The sequence below is a fragment of the Lissotriton vulgaris genome, chromosome 2_1 (genome assembly GCF_964263255.1).
Source record: "Lissotriton vulgaris chromosome 2_1, aLisVul1.2, whole genome shotgun sequence".
In the NCBI taxonomy this organism is placed as follows: Eukaryota; Metazoa; Chordata; class Amphibia; order Caudata; family Salamandridae; genus Lissotriton; species Lissotriton vulgaris.
The window spans coordinates 656,378,311-656,397,125 of NC_141687.1; the positions used below are offsets into that span (position 1 = coordinate 656,378,311).

Below are 18,815 nucleotides of genomic sequence, written 5' to 3' on the forward strand. Positions count from 1 at the left end.
AGGCTCGGTGCTCCATCCAAGAAGTGGGCCCACCGATTTCCTTCCAGGGCGTGTCGGACTCTCATTAGCGTCTCATCTTTGGCGGTCGCTTCACCAATTTCTTTCAGTGTCATGTGTTCAGGGCACGCCGCGTGCGAGATCATGTGGACAAAGGCATTCGCCTCCATGCCTTCCTCTCGCGGTGGGTGTTCACTAACGGCATCAGGATGGCATGAGAGATAATCAGCCGGGTTGTGAGCTCCCGGCCGGAATGCGATCTTGAAATTGTATCCCTGCAGTTGAACTGCCCATCTCTCGATCCGTGGTGGTGCCAGCCGGGAGGATCCTGCAAATAGTGGCAGCAGTGGCTTATGATCAGTCACTACAGTGAACTCTTGCCCACACAGATATAAGTGGAAGTGCTGACACGCCCATTTGATCGCCAGGGCCTCTCTTTCAATCTGGGCATACCTGGTCTCTGTATCCGACAGTGCTTTGCTGGCATATGCGACTGGCTTCCACACCTCGGGTCCATGTTCCTGCAGGAGCACCGCACCCAGGCCCACTGGGCTGGCATCCACGATTAGTTCCGTTTTGCGGCGGGGCTGGAAATAGGCCATTACGGTCGTGTCCAGGAGATTGGCCTTGATGTCTTGAAAGGCGTTGTGTGCTGCTACTGTCCATTCCCATTGGCGGTCTGCCCGGGTGAGGGCTCTGAGGAGCTCTGCAAGAGCGGCCAGATTAGGTATGAACCGGCCACAGTAAGTGGCCATGCCCAAGAAACTACGTACTTCGGTGGGGTTCCTGGGGGTGCTTGCTGCCTTGATCGCCTCCGCCTTTTTGGGATCAACTTTCAACCCTTCCCTCGTGAACGTGTAGCCAAAGAAGTCTATTGATTCCTGGTAAAAGGAACAGTTTGACCGGTGGAGGGTCAACCCGCTGTCCACGAGCCTTTGGAGAGTTGCCCTCAGATGTTCATGGTGTTCTTCCAGGGTCGCCGAATATACCAGGATGTCGTCGCTGAGGTTGATCACCCCGCTCAGCCCAGAGAGTACTTTACGAATGGCGTTTTGAAACACCTCCGCAGCGGAAGAGACACCAAAACGTAGTCGTTTGTAGCGACGAAGTCCCACGTGGGTGGAAAACGTGGTTATGTATCTGCTTGCTGGTTCTAACTCGAGCTGATGCTATCCCGAGTTAAGGTCTAGCTTCGAAAACCACTTTGCACCGTTGAGGTCAGCCACTATATTGTCCATTGTGGGGGTGATGTGCCTCTCTCGTTTGACGGCCACATTGGGTAGCCTCATGTCCACGCACAATCTGATCGCCCCAGGTTGTTTTGGTTTGGGTGCAACTACCAACGGGGAAACCCAGGGTGTCGGGCCTGACACCTTCTCTATTACGCCGAGGTCTTCTAGTTTCAGGAGTTCTTCTTCGACCTGATTGAATGGCACCCGCCTGTGTCGGAGGGCTACCGGTCGCACCAATGTGTCGATATGCAGCTTGAACTTGCGTCCTTTTAGTTTTCCAAGGCCTTGGAATAATGCAGGGAAGTCTTTCAACAGGAAATCCGCATGTGCCTGATGCACCTGGTTGGCAAAGAACATGAGTCCTAGGTCTTCCGCTGTGTGGCAGCTTAGGAGAGTGCCTTTCTTCCCTTACGTGATGTGGAAGCGTGTTTCAATGGAGTAGTCGCCATTCACGACTGTCGTTTGGATCACTCCTCTTAACGGTAGTGGCTCCGTGCCACCATAGGTATAAATCCTCGTGGTGGAAGGTGCAAGAGGAGGCTTGGGAGACATCTTCTCATATTGCTCTGAGTCCATGACGTTCACGGAGGCCCCCGTGTCTATGAGGGCTGTCATCTCGGTACCCTCTACGGCTATTGAGCACATGGGTGGAGGTCTTCGCTTAGTGGACGCTCTGCTGACATAGCAGATTACATATACCTCATCGTCCTCATCGTCTTCATATCGAGGTCGCCTTTCCTGAGCTTGAAGATCCAGAGGGGGTAGTTCCTGGTCGAGCGACAGCTGTCGGACCCGTTGCGTCATTGTTCTGGGTCTCGGACCAGCTGGCCTGTACTTTCCTCCTCTGCATACCGCGGTGAAGTGGTTTAGCCGCCCGCATTTCAGACACGTCTTTCCTTTCGCGCCACATGTTGCAGTCGCCGAATGATCTTCACCACAGTATCCGCATGGATTCCCTCGGGAGGTGGTGGTTCGTGGGCGGACAGTCGTGGGTCGTCTCTGGATGGCGCGATCCTCTCCTCTTTGATCGGTGGTGTCTTCGCGGCGGTTGGAGTGATAATCGGCGTGCGTAGCGCAACCTCCATTTTTTCCGCCCTCGCATCGGACAGCTCGTGTGACCTGGCTAGAACTAGTATCTCATCCAGCGATATACCCGGCAGGCGGAGGATGAGCTTCCTCAGCAGTTTCGACCTGCAGCCCACTATGATTTGGTCTCGGATTTCCTCCCGTGGGTTGGTGAAAGGGCAGGTCTGGCATAGTACATGTCGACCGATTCGGACTCTGTCTGCCATGCTCTTTTGAATTTAAACTTCTCAAAATCATTATTGAGTTGTGGATCAAAGTGTGTGTTAAGAGCAGCGACCGCAGCGTCATAGTCGTGCTCTTGTCCTGTATTGGGGAGCGTCTCGAATAGGTCGTAGATCTCTGGCCCACCGTACAGGATGAGGAGTGACCTTTTCACCGTTCCATCCGTCTCCCTGGTGCCTTTAAAGTAGAGATTCAACCTTCCGACCCACGCCTTCCATCTCGGCGCCGCCGTCGCATGGTCTGCCGCCTCGCTGAATGGGGGAATTGGCGCTGCACCAGAGTGTAGGTAGGTGGGCGGCATCGGTGCAGGGGCTCCAGCTTGGTTGGGGCCCGGTGGAGGTGGAGCGGCTATGGCAGGTGGCGGGGCGACCACAGCGGGTGGGTTTTGACCTGCCCCATCTTGGCCAGCTCCAGGCGCAGTTACTGAAATGGCTCAACTCTTGTGGCCCTCTCGGCGTCTGTCCGCTCGATCCCTGCGCGGTGAGGCAGCTAGCCTTGGTGTATAAGCAGGCCGGGACTCGTTGATGGGGTGGGGACTCCTCTGCTGACCCCTCGTGCCCCCCTCTTGGTGGTCGTGGTGTGTAAAACACGTGGACTGGAGACCGTGCCGTGTTGCTATAAGGAGGGCTGGAAGTGTCCCTTCAGCCGATTGGTTTAGCCTGTGCTTGTTTTTTTTTCCTCTCTGCGTGTACCCTGTGCATTAGGGCTTATGTGTCCCAGTCTTCTCTCCCCTCCTCCGATGTCGACTGTCGAGGTCGGGGCCGAGGGGGGGCGTGTGTGCGTCGTAGCGCACCAGCGCGGATCGCGGCTGCAGAGGTGCTGGGAGGGGTGTGTCCCTTGGACCGGGACCACATGGTGCCCTTGCGCGAGTTGCGCGCAGCTTGTCTTCACCGGCGTCTCTAGGTTCTAACTTCGCCAATAGCCCCGTGCTGAATGGGAGGCAGGAGCACTTAGGGGTGCCGCGCTGGTGGGAAGGGGGGGTCCGACTCACCCGCACCTCCTTGACAGGACCAGCGTAGATCGACCCACCGGCGAGCCCCGCCAGCTGAAGGCGCTCCCGGCCGGGAGACGCGTGGGCGGGCCTCAAAGCCGGGTCGGCTCGGCAACACACGCAGGTGGGCTCCGCTGCAGGACGTGAGGACACCGCGGTGCCGCAGACAGAGGCAGCCTGGCACGCGAACAGGTAGGCCGGCCTCGTCGCCAATGTGGGGTGTCAGGTCGGGGCCTGACACGTGGCACTACGAACTCAGTGAGGGGACACAGACAGCAGTTAGGGGATAGTCGGAAAGACCCCGAGCAGTCTTCCACATTCTTTATTTATACCCCGGCGCGAGCCCGCCCCAGGGTATGCGTGAATGCGTGTGTGAATGTTGATACAAATTATTGGAGAGCCCGAGTGGCTCTCTACACTCATCCAGTGACGGTTCCTACTCTAAGGCGGAGTAGCGTTGCTCCACTGCTCTTAGAGCAGTGAAAAGGGGAAATATAAAACAAAAATAACAAGGTTGCTATCATTTTATTTTTGGGTGCTTCCGGCTGCGTTAGGGCAGGGTGGAGTGGGGCTGGTTGCTTAGGGTGGGAGGAGGAGTGGACTGTGCACACTAAGTGCGCATGGCTGCTTGGCCGGCCGTTTCGGCTGGCCAAGCAGTCTGCACACTTTTCATATTCCCCACCAGGCTATAAATGACAGCCTGGTGGGGAATATGCACAGGCTCCCTGTCCCAATCTGAGTGCCGATCCACAGCGGTCAGACCAGTCACAACTTTGCATCGCAGCGTTGTGATTGGCTTTGGGGAGCATGTGTGCTGGGTGCTTCCTGCAGCTTCTTCCAGACTGCAGTGACAAAGAGCGAAGAAGCAGAGAAGAGACGTAGCCATCAGAAAAGATAAGTATTTTTGTTTTTACATTTTCACCCCTGACGTTACCTACCAGTCGCCACTTTCCTCATCTACACCACTCGCATCAGCAATAAATCTTGTTCCCTTCACACTAAATTTGGTGCTGATAGTATGCACAGGCCCGAACATATGCAATGGCCCCAGCCCCCAGTGGCCCCTTTTGTAGTTCAAACCAGTACTTGCCGAAAATCTCCCAGCTGCAAAGCATCGCACCAGCCCTCACTCTTAACCCTCCAGGCCTTGGCTACTGCCCACTCGTGAGGACCTTCTCTCTACTCTTCTGACCCTTTTCAGTGGTGATGCTTCCTCCGCACTTCTTCACAACTATTTGTACATGAGGCCTACCTCCCAAACAGGTCTCATTGCAGATTTGATCAGACACACAAAAGTCAAGGCCTCAATGTCATCAAGTCCCTCTGTTGTGTGTCGATTTAATTGCCCATACATAGGTTTACTGAATCATGTCCTTATATAGACACAATTCACATTGCCCTTATTTAGGCATAGAATCCCAGCCCTTATTTAGGCATTGGCCATGTAATCCAAATACAGGCAGGGTCACCTACATCCGTCCATCCCACGTCACAATGAGTTCTTATAAACCAGACCCTTAAGCCATTGGGACATTTCCCTGCTTGGATTATTGATTTCTCCAAGAACTCATTCATTATGCATGAACCGCTATATCCTAAGGGTTCATTCATGATGTCTTTCTCTGCCCAACGTTACGTCAATGCTAGCATTCCTACGTAACTTTGAGGTATAAATATACCTTCACTTACCATTGCAAACCACGGCTCGGCTGCACTGCTACCTACCGGCTGCATACTTGCATGACGGGCTTGCCACGGCAAGTTCAGAAGGAATTCGAGTCCCCGCCTGATGCACTGACCAGACTCTATCCTCCCTGCTCACAGAGATTCATGCTTAAAGTGTTCTGACTCCCTTCGCAGGGTGTTGGAGTTTGAGATCCGGAAAGAGATTCCCACCTCTCTCATTCTAAGGTATGGAGCTGACTAGAACCTAGAGGGACTCTTGGCACTTACTAACTAAACTTATACTATAGCATACCATACTGTAGAAAACAGCACCTACTTCTTACCTTGTACTACACTTAGGTTAGGTACACTGGGGTAGAACTATTTAGAAGCACCAGATGAGTATCCACTTTTAGCCTGTATTATTAATGTGTATGAATATGAATATTTCATAGCTAAAAGATAACGCTATTACAGTATTATTTCTTCTTACTGCTCACGCTGTACATTTTATATCTTGCATACTGTCTAATGATCGTAACAGCTCATATCTCTTACACAATGAATAAGACTGTTCAATAAATCCTTTTATTGAAACGCCCGTCTATTCTTTCTGTGTAACTCTGCAGAAACTAAGCATGCACGATGACTGAGTGAAACTGTTAACTATTGTTTCCACGATTCTGAGACATGTTCCGATTCTAAAGGAAAACAAAGTTGTCGTGGTTATGCAGTTATCAGAAACTAATCCCTTCTTGTTCATTCGAGAAGTTTCTTGTGACATCTGAGTTAGCTGGCACACGCAAGTAATTAAGTGTAATGTACTTGATAGAAGCATACTGACCTCAGTCCTATGCTAAAACCATAGTGTATATTATTCCATAGTAACACTTGCCTGACATAGTTGGATGTCACCAGATTAAGCTTCTCCCCTTTATCTGACAGCTGGTCAGCACCCCTTTTCTCTTTCTCCCTTGAGCACCAGCTCCAGCTTCAAGCGAGGCCCAGGTCACTGCAAATTTGCCTCTCTTCATCTCAACCATAGGGCACTGGTGCTAGTGGCCCACTTGAGAGTCTCCACACCAGTCACTTCTCTCCGCCAGGGAAACCAGCTGCATCCTCTTTTTATTCATGCCATGTATGTTGGCTCTTGGTTTCCACCAGGCCTATCTCCTCTGCAGGACTAGCTATATGCTCACTCTCTCTTCACAGTTAGGGTAAATATTATAAGGTAGCAATACAACAATCCACTGTTAGAGGCCGGAACTGAGTAAAGATAATATTCGACAGAAACAATAGGACAAGTAGCTATATGTAGTCCGCTGAAAAAAAAACCAGTGCCGAGAAACCCAGAAGAGTGTTAACCTGCCATAGTTCTCCTTCTGGTCCTTTTCTCACAAACACTCCTTTATAGGCGTTGTTTACACCCTGCCACTGCTAGCACAGTTGTATGGTTCCAAATTGAATAACAAGAGAGCATTTCTGTATTCTTGTCTAAAATGTACTTCGGTCCCATATGAATATTGTAAAAAAAAAAAAAAGAAATGAAGCATGCTGCTCTTCTATTATCTGTTTTGTTAAATATTGCACTTTATTGGTACCAATACATTCAATACCAGTAAGGATTTCCCAACAATGTAAGGGTTCAGACTGTTTGTAAACATTAAGGTTATGTAACACAATATCTGGTCTTTGCTTCAGTGTTAATCTATGAAGCCAAAAGCAATTTTCCACAGAATCAGTCCTGTCAGCGATAAGACTGATTTCCTTTAACAAAGTTTGCCGAGGGTACTGAGCATTAAGAGCTGCAATAACAACTAAGACATACAAGTCAGCCTAATGCTCCCTTCATGCAGTGACAGAAGGGTTTCTGTTTCTTCGCTGGATTCTCTTTAAAGTCAAATCATATGGGTATTCTCTGCAGTGATACTTCAGAAAATCCACGACTTTTTTGTTAATGTGGCGTTGCTTGCTTTTTTTTCCAAATAAAGTGCCTAGGGCCTTATTTAGTGTTTAGCAGAGTGGGATATCCTTCAAAACATGGTGGATGCCCCATCAATTATATTTAGAGAACACCATAAAACAAGGAAATAATGGGAATTATTCTACATTTATATGAAGCTCTCTTTTCTACAGGTAATACATTTTAGCCTTTAAACTACAGTATTAGAATTGCATACTATTCTTACATGCTACAAAATTAATTTGACAAATCATGGGCCAATGAAGTGCATTCTTAATCACAACATTTATCAGATCTTTGAATGAGACACACCTTGAGTTGGATCCCCTGTTGCAGGCCTCGAATACTCCTTGCTGGGAGCTCTTTTATGTGTCGGTAGGCATAAGTGGCACACTGCTCCTGTTCAGCCTGCAACTGTGGAGCAAGCTTAGCGAGCTGACCTTTGTAGTTCTTGATAAGTGTTTGCAAATTGTCAATGTGGCTGTTTACCTTCAAATGTTGAAAAATAAAAGCTGTTAGCAGGAGATCATTCAAAATCATACCCATGCTATCTATTGGAGACAGAGTTTGTGACAAAACATGAAATGTATTATAATTGGAATATAATAATGCAAAACATCTTTCCATGCATAACAAATGTATAGAAGTGATTATGGCAATATAGAAATAATTATCCGAAATGAGGGAAGAAAACAAGTAAATAGATTATCCACACAGGGATAGGAAAAGACATAAATGTTAAATGTTAAATGTCGTATACTTGTAAAGCGCACAGCTGCCCCAGCAAAGGGGCGTCCCGGCGCTGTATACCGCTGGGGAACCCGTCCTGGCTTTCCCTGTGGGATGGTCCCTACTGGGAATCCCCAAGGTGGAGACAGGCATCCCCGGCGTTGGTGGGGCCGTTGTAGAGATTAGGCAAGCTAATGCCCAGAGTTGCCGAGTGTGTTCCCTGGTTAGAGTAGGCACCGAGGCGAGAATTGTCGAGTCCGCTGACCCTGGTCCATGACCCTGCCGCGTCGGGAATTGAACCCTGGTCCCGGGCCAACTTCTGCTCCCGGGTCTGCCGCCTCTAACCAGTGAGCCACACCACTCCACATACATTCAAAACAGGGCAGAATGACTCTGGGGCAGAGAATTCAGATTTTCCACAGCTGGGATGGATAGAAAGGGTTTTTTATTAAGGACACGGAGACTGACATTATGCATATCTCTTTAATTGCATACTCACAGCAGCAACTACAAAACAATAAAAAGAACTTAGAATAGGAATCTAATAACATTCCAATCTGTATTTAATTTCATGTGTGGCAGCCATCTTCCTTATTTTGCTACGAACATCCTCCACAGTTAACATCCCGTAGAATACTTTAATATAAACAAATCCCAAAAAAATCAACTGGAACAAATCATCTCTTCTCCATTACTTTATTTCTTGTAGTCTCCTCCTCAAAACAAACCAAAAAACATATTATGTATTATAGGGTGGGAATTGTCTTTAATAAAAAATAAAATCATGATTGTTTACGCATCCTAGCGGTGGAAAATCTGAATTTTATGGCAAGGCACAGAGACCAATATTATGCATGTTTAAAGCCTTGCCATAATATTCCTCACTGGACAATCCACAGGCTTAAAATAGAACTTCTTAAATACTGATTCCGATTACCAATCTGCTTCAGCTAAAATCCCAGTCAGCCTAACAAAAATGCTTTTGATGCCATAGCCCCCCTAGTAGAGTGAGGTCTAAAATTGACAGATCTATTCATGCCCTTCTCATAACTTCTGTGGCTCAACGAGCCAAAGTAGGAGTGGACACTGCTTTATGAGGGCTTCTCTGTTATCCAACCATACTCACGCAAACATCTCACTACACACAACTTTCTACATTCATCTAAATTTCGGTAAAAACAAGTAAATAGATTATCCACACAGGGACATCTGGCCTGAATCAAAAGAAAACCTAGAGCTAAAAATCCAACAGTTGAATACATACGATTCACACATTCAGTTTACTCATATGATTGATGACACCAAGATTTCCTTCCGCAATGTATCTAAAAGCAACACGGAATCTGGTCTGCAGACTCAGGTATATAGGAAATCAACAGACAAAAACAGCAATTCACTATACACAAGTTTCTATCCAAAAAATCTAATACCCAATATATTATTCTCACAATTCTTCAAGATCAAAAGAATTTGTTCGGATAAAGGAACTTCAGAAGAGAGTATAACAGCATATAAACAGAAGTATCTAGCAACAGTGTACCTGACTAACGTTCTGGTGGAGCAATACAAAGGACAGCAACAATGGATAGAGACAAGTTGCTGAGGAAACAACCTAAAACTACATCACAATGACAAGATTTTTTGTCCAGATACTTGACCAATTCTACAGCCCTCAGAAGCATTATCAATTCGAAATGGAATCTGCTTTAGAATGAAAAGGATTTCAAAGACATTTTCAAGCAGAAACCATCACATGCATATACGAGATGGAAGAATCTGAAAGAATTGTTGACTACATCAACGTACAAAGAGAAATCAACATTACAAGGGACAAAAACATGTAAACATTGCACACATTGCAATAATGTAATAACTGGAACTAACATCACTCACCCGAGAACTGGGGAAATAATTAAATTAACACACACAACGGACTGCAATCCCAAAAATGTAATCTATAGCATCAATTGTCCTTGCAGATTACTATATATATGCAAGACAGAGTGAAAAATAGAAACACGAATAACAGTACATAAAAGCACAGTTCGTGCTCAAAATAAGACTTTGAATCTGGCAGTACATTGGTCAACTGCTAGACATTGAATTTCACAGTTACGCTTTCAGGTGATAGAGACATTAAATCCAGCTTGTGGTAAAGACCTCACGAAAACCTTATTACAAAGGGAAATATATTGGATAAAAAGATTAGATACACAACATCCTAGAGGCCTTAATGATAAGGTCGACATGAGTTGCTTCTTATAAAGAACCAGACTGGGTATGAGGCAGATGTAGACTTAGAACCACTTAGCCTATATACACAGTCAATTCATGATCATTGCATACATTTCATAGTGGGATATGTACACATGGTGAATATCAAAACACTGCATGTATGGAATGCCACGTATGAAAAATAGTCACTAATGCACATTATCAAAGGATGTGTATGCAATAGCTTTGACCAGTGACAGTGAGTTATAGAAAGAACGGAATCAGTCAGAGTTTAGCAGCATGTGAACACAATCATGTGAGGATGTGCAGTGATTTCAAAGCATCACGGAGGAACATTTGATTAACTATAGATAATGGATGATTTTTGACCTCCGTTGAATTTGAAGATTAGAAATGTGGATCGCGGTGGTTGAGTATTTTTGTTTTGCGGATCACATCTGTAAATAACGGTCAATACAAACAATGAGAACTTAACATCTTAGAATGGCGGCTGTATTATCGGGATTTACTAATGGTTATGCGGTAGTACATTTTCGCTGTTAGTCTGCGGCTGGGCACTTTTAAAAACATAGGATTACGGGAAACATGAGTTCAGCGTCTATTTTCCGTTGAGAACAGAAATTACTACTCTGAGGTAAGCGCGGGATAGTTTAAGTAGAGAGGTGCATGTGAGGTATTTAATGATGAATATTTTAGATGAGAAAACTCGTTTGAGTGTGATGACATGTGGTTTATGTATATTTTGAGTAATCACAGAAGTAAATAGTCTCGTAATTTACGTAACATAGGAAATCTTGTTTTTTTCCCAAAAACTAGAGCAAGCAACACCATTCACAAGAGGAAATAAGATTTTTTGTAAATTAGAAGGTTAGTTGCACATTAGTAAATTAGGAAGTTGAAGTACAGAGGGACTTCAGTGAGCTCACAGTTGTTTTCTTTGATGATTTTCAGAAGTGACTGAGAAACATTTCTTGCTGAGAGTGTTTTTTTAAAGTTTGACATTCAGTAAGTTATTGTCCCTTAAATGAATCATGTATATCATGGCTGAGAGGGTTGTTGTCCTCATCACTTAATCCGGATTGAGTTACAGCAACATTTACAGAGGCTGCATGTGCACGCAGTGGTATTCATCGTATCGGGAGATAAGAGAATTTCATCACATTGTGTTGTTTTGAGACTCGGGTTGATAAAGAGAGTGAGAGAACAATTAAGCACTAATCACCAATAGAAGAGGGTATTTCACCAATACATTGACTTTACTCAATTACGTGATGTGGTTATAACCCATCACTGTATGGTTGTTTTTTTTTTGTGTCTTTACAGAGTGGCCCTGATGAAGGGACTCAGTCACAAAATGTATTGGGCATGAGAAATATATTTGTATGTCAAGCTAGCAATGTGAAAGGGGATAATATGTATATGGGCTAATATATGTATTATGACTATATGTGGTCATCAACATATAGAATTCAGCTACTAAATGTTATATATAAATAAAAGAAAAACGTATAAATACAAATCAATTTGCAGAAATGAAAAAAAAAATTGACATTGATTTTTGTGAATTGTGCACATTAGTTTCAAGTATAGTTACTTGAATTAATGATACATATGACTAAGCAGCATTTTAGACAGCATGTGTTCCAGTGAGCACACTAAAGTAAAGAATGATTAGTTATTTCAATATAGGGAGTGCACTACACACTTTTCTTGGCACTGTGAATTAGCCAGGACTAAGGTCAACATATCCTGATGGTGTGTGTGGACGTTTATGTTGTCCAACAAATGCACAGTTTTACTGACAAAGTATGAACCGTACGACATGGTGCTACCAACGTTCTAGCTTTTGTACTTATTTAATGGGTCTCCACAGTAGACCCTACTCTCCAACTAACGGGAGACATCTGTGGTGCTAGGGAAAGAATCCTCCTCAGCTAAGTGGATTATTTCTGGTTGTAGGTTGTTCAAGGTTGAACCTTTAAAAGGTTCATCCCACAGAGATACCCTCTCTGAATCCCATATATTCAAGATACTTCAAGGGCTAATCCAGCACAGGTGGTTTTATGACTTAATTGCAGACATGCGCTAACACAAATATTATTACAACATAGGCTCAGGCAAATGGGAAGGGATGTCACCTTTGTGGTAGAGGCCCGCAAAGTGTACAAAACAGAGGTATTCTATTGATGGCTCACATTCCCAGCAGTAAATGCCAATTCCAAGGATGTTCACACATACACTGAAGTATCAGTTCCAAATCAATATAGAGCATATGAGGATTTAGAAATCCCACTCACTTATAAGAAGCACATGAACTGGATCCTAGGCAACCTACAACAATATTGGAATACTAGGCCCTCTCAGCAATGAGGTAGCAACACGGCCAATCTTAGCCAGTTACACATTATATATCCAGACATAGCAAACATTACAGACCTAGAGCTTGGAATACTATACAGAGATTTAGTTACACTCGATAGACATATTGTACAATTTGTTATGTGAACTGTAACATAGATCTGACAAAGGGCTGTTCTAGCTGCACATCCACAATTGGCTATGCCTGGAATTAGTCTTGTAACCATCAATGCAATAATGGGTAAAGTTCCCAGCAGACGGAAATAGAATCCATTCTGGATTGCTCAAACAATGAATCAGCTTGAAGCAGTGTTTCCCCTTACTGGACCCCAAGAAAAACATTGAATTATCACGATATGCCTGCCAATGGGGATGGTTCCCCAGGTGGAAGACTCCAGTACTTGGGGCACAGCCTTTGCTGCAGTCTTTACCAGATTGCATGGTACACCGTCATTAGCTGTTTTGCCAGAGAGGCTTAAACAGATTGAAAATGATTACAGGGCAGATGCTGCCTTGGATTTGGGGGTGAAATTATTGGGCAACTTAGCTGCAGCATCCTCAATCATACTAAGTAATACAAAAGGGGAAACAGGAGCTTTGGCTATATGCCAGTGACTCACGCTGGTTGCTCCTGTAGAGCAGGAGTGTGATCTACCTAAAATTAGTGAAGAAACCTATGCACCAATAGGTAGTGATAAATTGTGACTATAACCAACAAAAGGAGCTCAGGGGGAAGGCACTAAGAAGGAGGAGGCAGCCCCCCACTCAATCAATATTCAACAATAAATACCTCCTCCAACAAACACCAACATGTCAAACAGACCTGGGGCAGAGTTGCACAAAAGGTCATACTCTCACTCAAGAAGTGTATACTTAACACTAGTCTACATGTTGTGGTGTATATGTTACAAAATTTACTACGGTCTTATCTAATTCCCACTAGTGGAACAAGAGTACAAAACGTGTGGAAACAAAGAGGGAGCGCCTCACGGTAGTAACACCCGAGGGGGATCCTGGCCTGGAATTGCCAGTTTACCCACTTCTCATCATTGGTCGCTCTCTCTTCGTCGTGACAAAACAAACAGAGAAAAACACCCAAATAATTATGGAAGTGTAAATGCCAACTTATACAAAGTGCTGTGTATATAAACGATCTAATCAACCACTCATCTATACCCCAAAGTAACCAAAAGTGAGTGGGAAAACCCCTGCAATGGCCAAAGTGCCGAAAAATGGCCAACGCTATTAAAATGTGGACCCACTTTATAGCTGTGATAACTTTATTCTGTTGCTGGAAGTAGTCCAGATTAAAAATGGTTCAAATTATACCATACTTAAATTATGCCAAAAGTGATAATTTGTGAGCCAACCAAAATAAACCACATATTAAGTGTATTTCTGAAAAGGATAACTGAAAGCAGGCACCTGAGTCTTCTAAAAAAGGTGGAATAGTTAGAAAAGTGAAGAAAAGCCTAAAATATGGGGTAGATCTCCTCAACAGGAGTCCACTGAAAAGTGCTATCATCAGCGTAACCATGAGTCAATTAAACAGCCACATGACCATTTCAGTCCTTTTAGGAATCATCCAAAAAACGCCCAGAGAGAGGAAAGCAAGACAAACCTACACAGTCAAAGCCCCAAATTAAAAAGAAGACAGTGGCTGGGATTAAACCTAAACATGCCACAGATATTGAGGACTCTGCTTCTGAATCAGGAGTGAGCTCTGACCATGCTGGACAGAGCGGCAGAAGTCACGATAGTTCACCAGAAACGTCTGGAGTGTCTGGTGGCAGAAGCAACAAGTGACACCATCCAAGTGGAAACACCGGACCAGAGAGTGAGTGTCTCAAGTCAATTATATGAATTACAACTACAGATGGAGAAAGATATACAACGTACTGTCGCTATTCTCTTTTGGGAGAAATTGTCATTCGCTAAGGCATTCTCTTGGCTGAAAAAAATTGGCCACCTGGGTTATTAGGGATTGCCCACAAGGAGAAACAGTCATTTTACCAGCTTTTTCCGACCTCATTTCAGAATCACTAAAACACACATATGCCAAGGAGTGGGCCTTAGCACAAGCTCCGGTATTATATCTCTACCACGTGGGTTGGGATTAAGGATCTCGTTACCACATCGCACCTGTGAGGTCTAGCCAGCAACCACAAAGACAATACCCCATTAAACATGAGGCTAAAAAACAAGTTGGAGAGCTACTTTATACCAAGGTGTATGAATAATCCTGTTTACAGTAATGAAACCAGACCATTCATATCATTTAGTCTTAGATTATAGACACTTGAACACTGTTTCATTCACAATTTCTGTACAAAACACGGATAGCGTGGCTCTAAGGAACAAAATAGTGTGCATAAAATATAAAACCACATTGGACATTTCAAGGGTTTCTCTGCCAAAACATACCACCTGAAAGCAGGTACCTGACCGCATTTAGCACTTTAGCCTCTCAAAAGATTTTTTTTATTGTGCCAAGGGTATAAGAATAGCCCCAGGCTGTTTTCAGCCCGTGTTACAGAATTGTTACAAGAATTTGATGACCAAGCATTGTCCTATGTCAATGGCATATACATAACAGATGATATCTTAACAACACACTTGACCAGAGTAAAATGCATAATTTGGAGATTTCCTCACATGGCTACAAATGTAACTTCAAAAATTCAAAGATGGCCTATCTCAGTGTCCTGTTCTAGGGATACAGGCTGTCATGTGAATGAAAAAGCCTTGCGGCACAGCTTTTAGAGAAGTGTATGTTTTACAACCTCCAAACGCATTGAAAATACTACAATCAATATTGAGTTTTCTAAATTTCTGGTGAAACCATTTGATGGCTTGATTTTTCCAGCCCTTTTAAGCACACATTGGGAATCTGAACACACACAGATTTTGCACTTACACACATCTGCTAATACCACAAAATCTGTCATCCGCATAATTGTGGGTACATCAGGATACACATAAGTTACATTCAATAAAACAGGCACAGTACCAATTGCATATAAATCACATTTATATACAAATGCAGAGATGCGCTTTGCATCAACAGAAAATATCCTGATAGCAGTACAGCCAGCTGAAATGTAAGAATGTTTGTTGGCAAAGAGAAAACAAATAATTGTTGTGACTCCCATTCCAGCCTAAGAAGCTGGTACAAAGGTCAGCATTACCAACGTGAAAGCTTTACATCGGGGATGGATATAATGGGAAAACACACTAACTGCAGCAGATGTAGATTATGTTTTTGACTCTACACTACAAACACAAGCATATCTTCATTATAAACACTAATATCCTCTGCCCAATGAAATGATACCTCTAGATCAGTATGATTTTATAATCTACACTGTTGGTTCTGCCCAGCCTGCAGTCGGAACAAAACACCAATACTCTTCCTTCCTCTTGTCCAGCTGTAAAGAGCAAAATGACGGGTGGAGAAATCCAATCTCTTAAAACATACAACCAGTTAGTGATTGCACTGCACATCTGGCATAATTAAAAGCTCAAGTTCTGGCACTTGAGAATACAGATCCTGAGTTCCCACACTTATATTGTGTGATTTGTATAATTGTGTCCAGTCTTACAATGAGAATTTACACTTCTAGAGCCATAGTGGATTCAGAGACTCAAAAGGGCACACCATCAAGAATAAGATGCTTTGGGTACAAGTGGCTAAACTTAAAGCATGTTTTCCACAGGCTCATGTCATACACACACTGAGCCACCAACGTTTAGGAACACAAATTGCAGGAAATTCAATGGCTGACAAGGCGCAAAAGCAACTGTGCAAACTGCTGCAGCCACTGAAATAACTTGTTCCAGTATAAGACTAGATGGAGATATCATGACCGCAGTCAATGCTGCGTGCAATGGCACCCTCTTACTGAATGATTTCCACTAAAATACTCCTACCAGTTAAGTGTGCAAAATATTCAATTTGTTCATATTCACTGAGGGGGAGATAGAGTCATACCTAATTCAGATCGCAGGGTATTACTGATCCTAATAGTACATGAGGGTATGGCATCACCTCATGGAGGGGTGGTAGCTACAATTTCACGCTGAAGCAACACTATTGATAGTCAGGTCTTTACAAGACAGGTCAAAGACTAACGGCCAGATGTAGGTCGCCAATTACCGGTCGGTAACGGCCGAATTCGGCCATTACCGACCGGTGATTGGTGATTGAGATGTAGGGGCCATTATTTTACAGAATCAGTAAATTTACCAAATCGTTAAATTTACCGATTCTGTAAAATACCGAATCGGTAATTTTACCGAATTCAGTAAATCAAGATGTAGGTGGCACTCCACAGAGTGCCACAGGCCCTTAAGAGTCGGTATTTTACCACCCAATCCTAATGGGTGGTAAAATACCGAATTCAGGTGTGCATGCACATCTGTGCATGCACACCTGTGCCATGTGACACACAGACATGCCCTTAGGGCATGCATGTGTGCCACATGGCACACAAGCCTGCTCTTGGGGTGCTAGAGGGTGTCAAAGTGACACCCCCTGCACCCTTGCTGGATTCGGTATTTACCGATTCGGAAAATACCGAATCGTTATTTCCCATTGATTCCTATGGGCTCCAAAGCCCATAGGAATCAAAGGGGAATACCAATTCGGTATTTACCGAATCAGTAAATTCGGTAATTCAAAATAAAAAATTACCTACATCTCCCTCCTTCTAATTTACCGATTCATAAATACCAATTCGGTATGATTCGGTATTTATGAGTCGGTAAATTAGATTTACCTACATCTGGCCCTAGGTCCTTAAATGTGACATTTTCCAGCAGATAAAAGTTTCCACACCAGCTTGTCTGCCAAGGACCCCGGATTGTTCTCAGACAAGCCAGTGACATGTGTCTAGCTGGACCACTGCAGTCTCTTACACTCAGATGGGTCTTAAAAATACATCATGTTAGCAGTGGATTACTACTCTCAATTCCTATATGTATTGCCACAGCGATTGGCTGACACTCAAGCTGTCAGCACATATGCACTGGTCACATTCCATTAAGACCATAGTCCAGCATTAACCTAGAGGGCTTAAAGAGACACCATGGTAAAATTGGGTGTGGGTGTGCATTACTGTTCCCCCTACCATACCGAAGGAAATACGGTAGTGAAGAGAAAAAACTGTGACTTAAAACAGTTGTTAACAGCTGAAGTATTTGGTTCAGGTCGCAGTTGGGTTCACCATCTGTATGGGGTACAGAAAGCCTTAAACAATCTGCCAAGGAGATCCTTTTGTGGTCAGGCTCCCTATGAAGTCCTGTTTGGAGATAAACTGTGGGTTTTAGACCTTGACAGTCCCAGTACAGTGGTAGCGGAAACACCATTTGATGTCAATGAACGTTTGGATGTTTTACAGGACCTGAATGATTCCAGCGATGCTCAGAACAACATCCAACAGAAATGATCTGGGGCGGAGAAGTGAAGGAAGCACTGGAAACTCCTGGTTATTTCCAAAGATCGAGGATCTAGTACAGGAGAAAATAGCAGTCAAGAAGGAATTTAGAAGAGCGCCAGTCCCAGCTGTTGAAGGTATCAGAACTGTACTTTTACTGCCTCTTGCCACTGGCAAAAACAAGATTTGTGTATATTGATCTCATCAAACCACGTCATGTGGCCGGTTCTACATAGAAGGCCTCGACTGAACCTGGGTAGTTACCTGCTTCCTCTTACTACCTTGCAGGAAGTACAGTTACAAGCTTTAACCAAAGATTAATTTTCTTCCCCCCGGCTGGGGAGAGCTAGCAATGAAGTGTCACTACTTCCAGTTGCATCAGGAAATACCATATGATCATCAAATAGGACCACATAGATTTCAACTCTGCAAGCAGACAATGATGGTGTTAACAATGTGCCATCATTAGAGCCATCTACCAGTTCTACACAGCTTCACAAGTCTCCCACGTTTGTGATGACTTCTCTTCAGATTTGTCAGACCCACCTCCACAGAGACGGCCACGTAAACTTTTCATTTGGCTCAAAAACACATGCCTCATCCCTTCATGGATATATATTTGAATTACAATTTAATACCTTTCCCCTTCCTTTGTATTGTTTTTGTTACTCTTTTTTTCTTGCTTCTGAATGGATATTATCTCCCAGAATGCTGTGCTGTTGAACTGACAAACAAGGTTTTGAAACCCCATTCTTCATCACAAAAAGTGCGAAGAGACCTTTCCCTGGTGAACATTTCAGTTATTCCACTTCATGATGGAATGAAGTGGAATATTTGGTCCAACAGAGACTTTACAAGTCCTGTATATCCTTCAATGATGTCATCACTTCTGGCACTATCTC

The 18,815-nt window shown here is 44.2% G+C and overlaps 1 protein-coding gene across 1 annotated transcript in view; it reads right to left on the reverse strand.

The window, feature by feature from the left end:
• DCDC1 (doublecortin domain containing 1) overlaps positions 1 to 18,815 on the reverse strand; it is a 1,639,395-nt gene that overhangs the window by 1,018,647 nt on the left and 601,933 nt on the right. Inside the window, exon 10 of the mRNA XM_086955816.1 lies at positions 7,469 to 7,645. Coding sequence (XP_086811942.1) covers positions 7,469 to 7,645 — 177 coding nt within the window. The remainder of the gene's footprint in view (positions 1 to 7,468; positions 7,646 to 18,815) is intronic.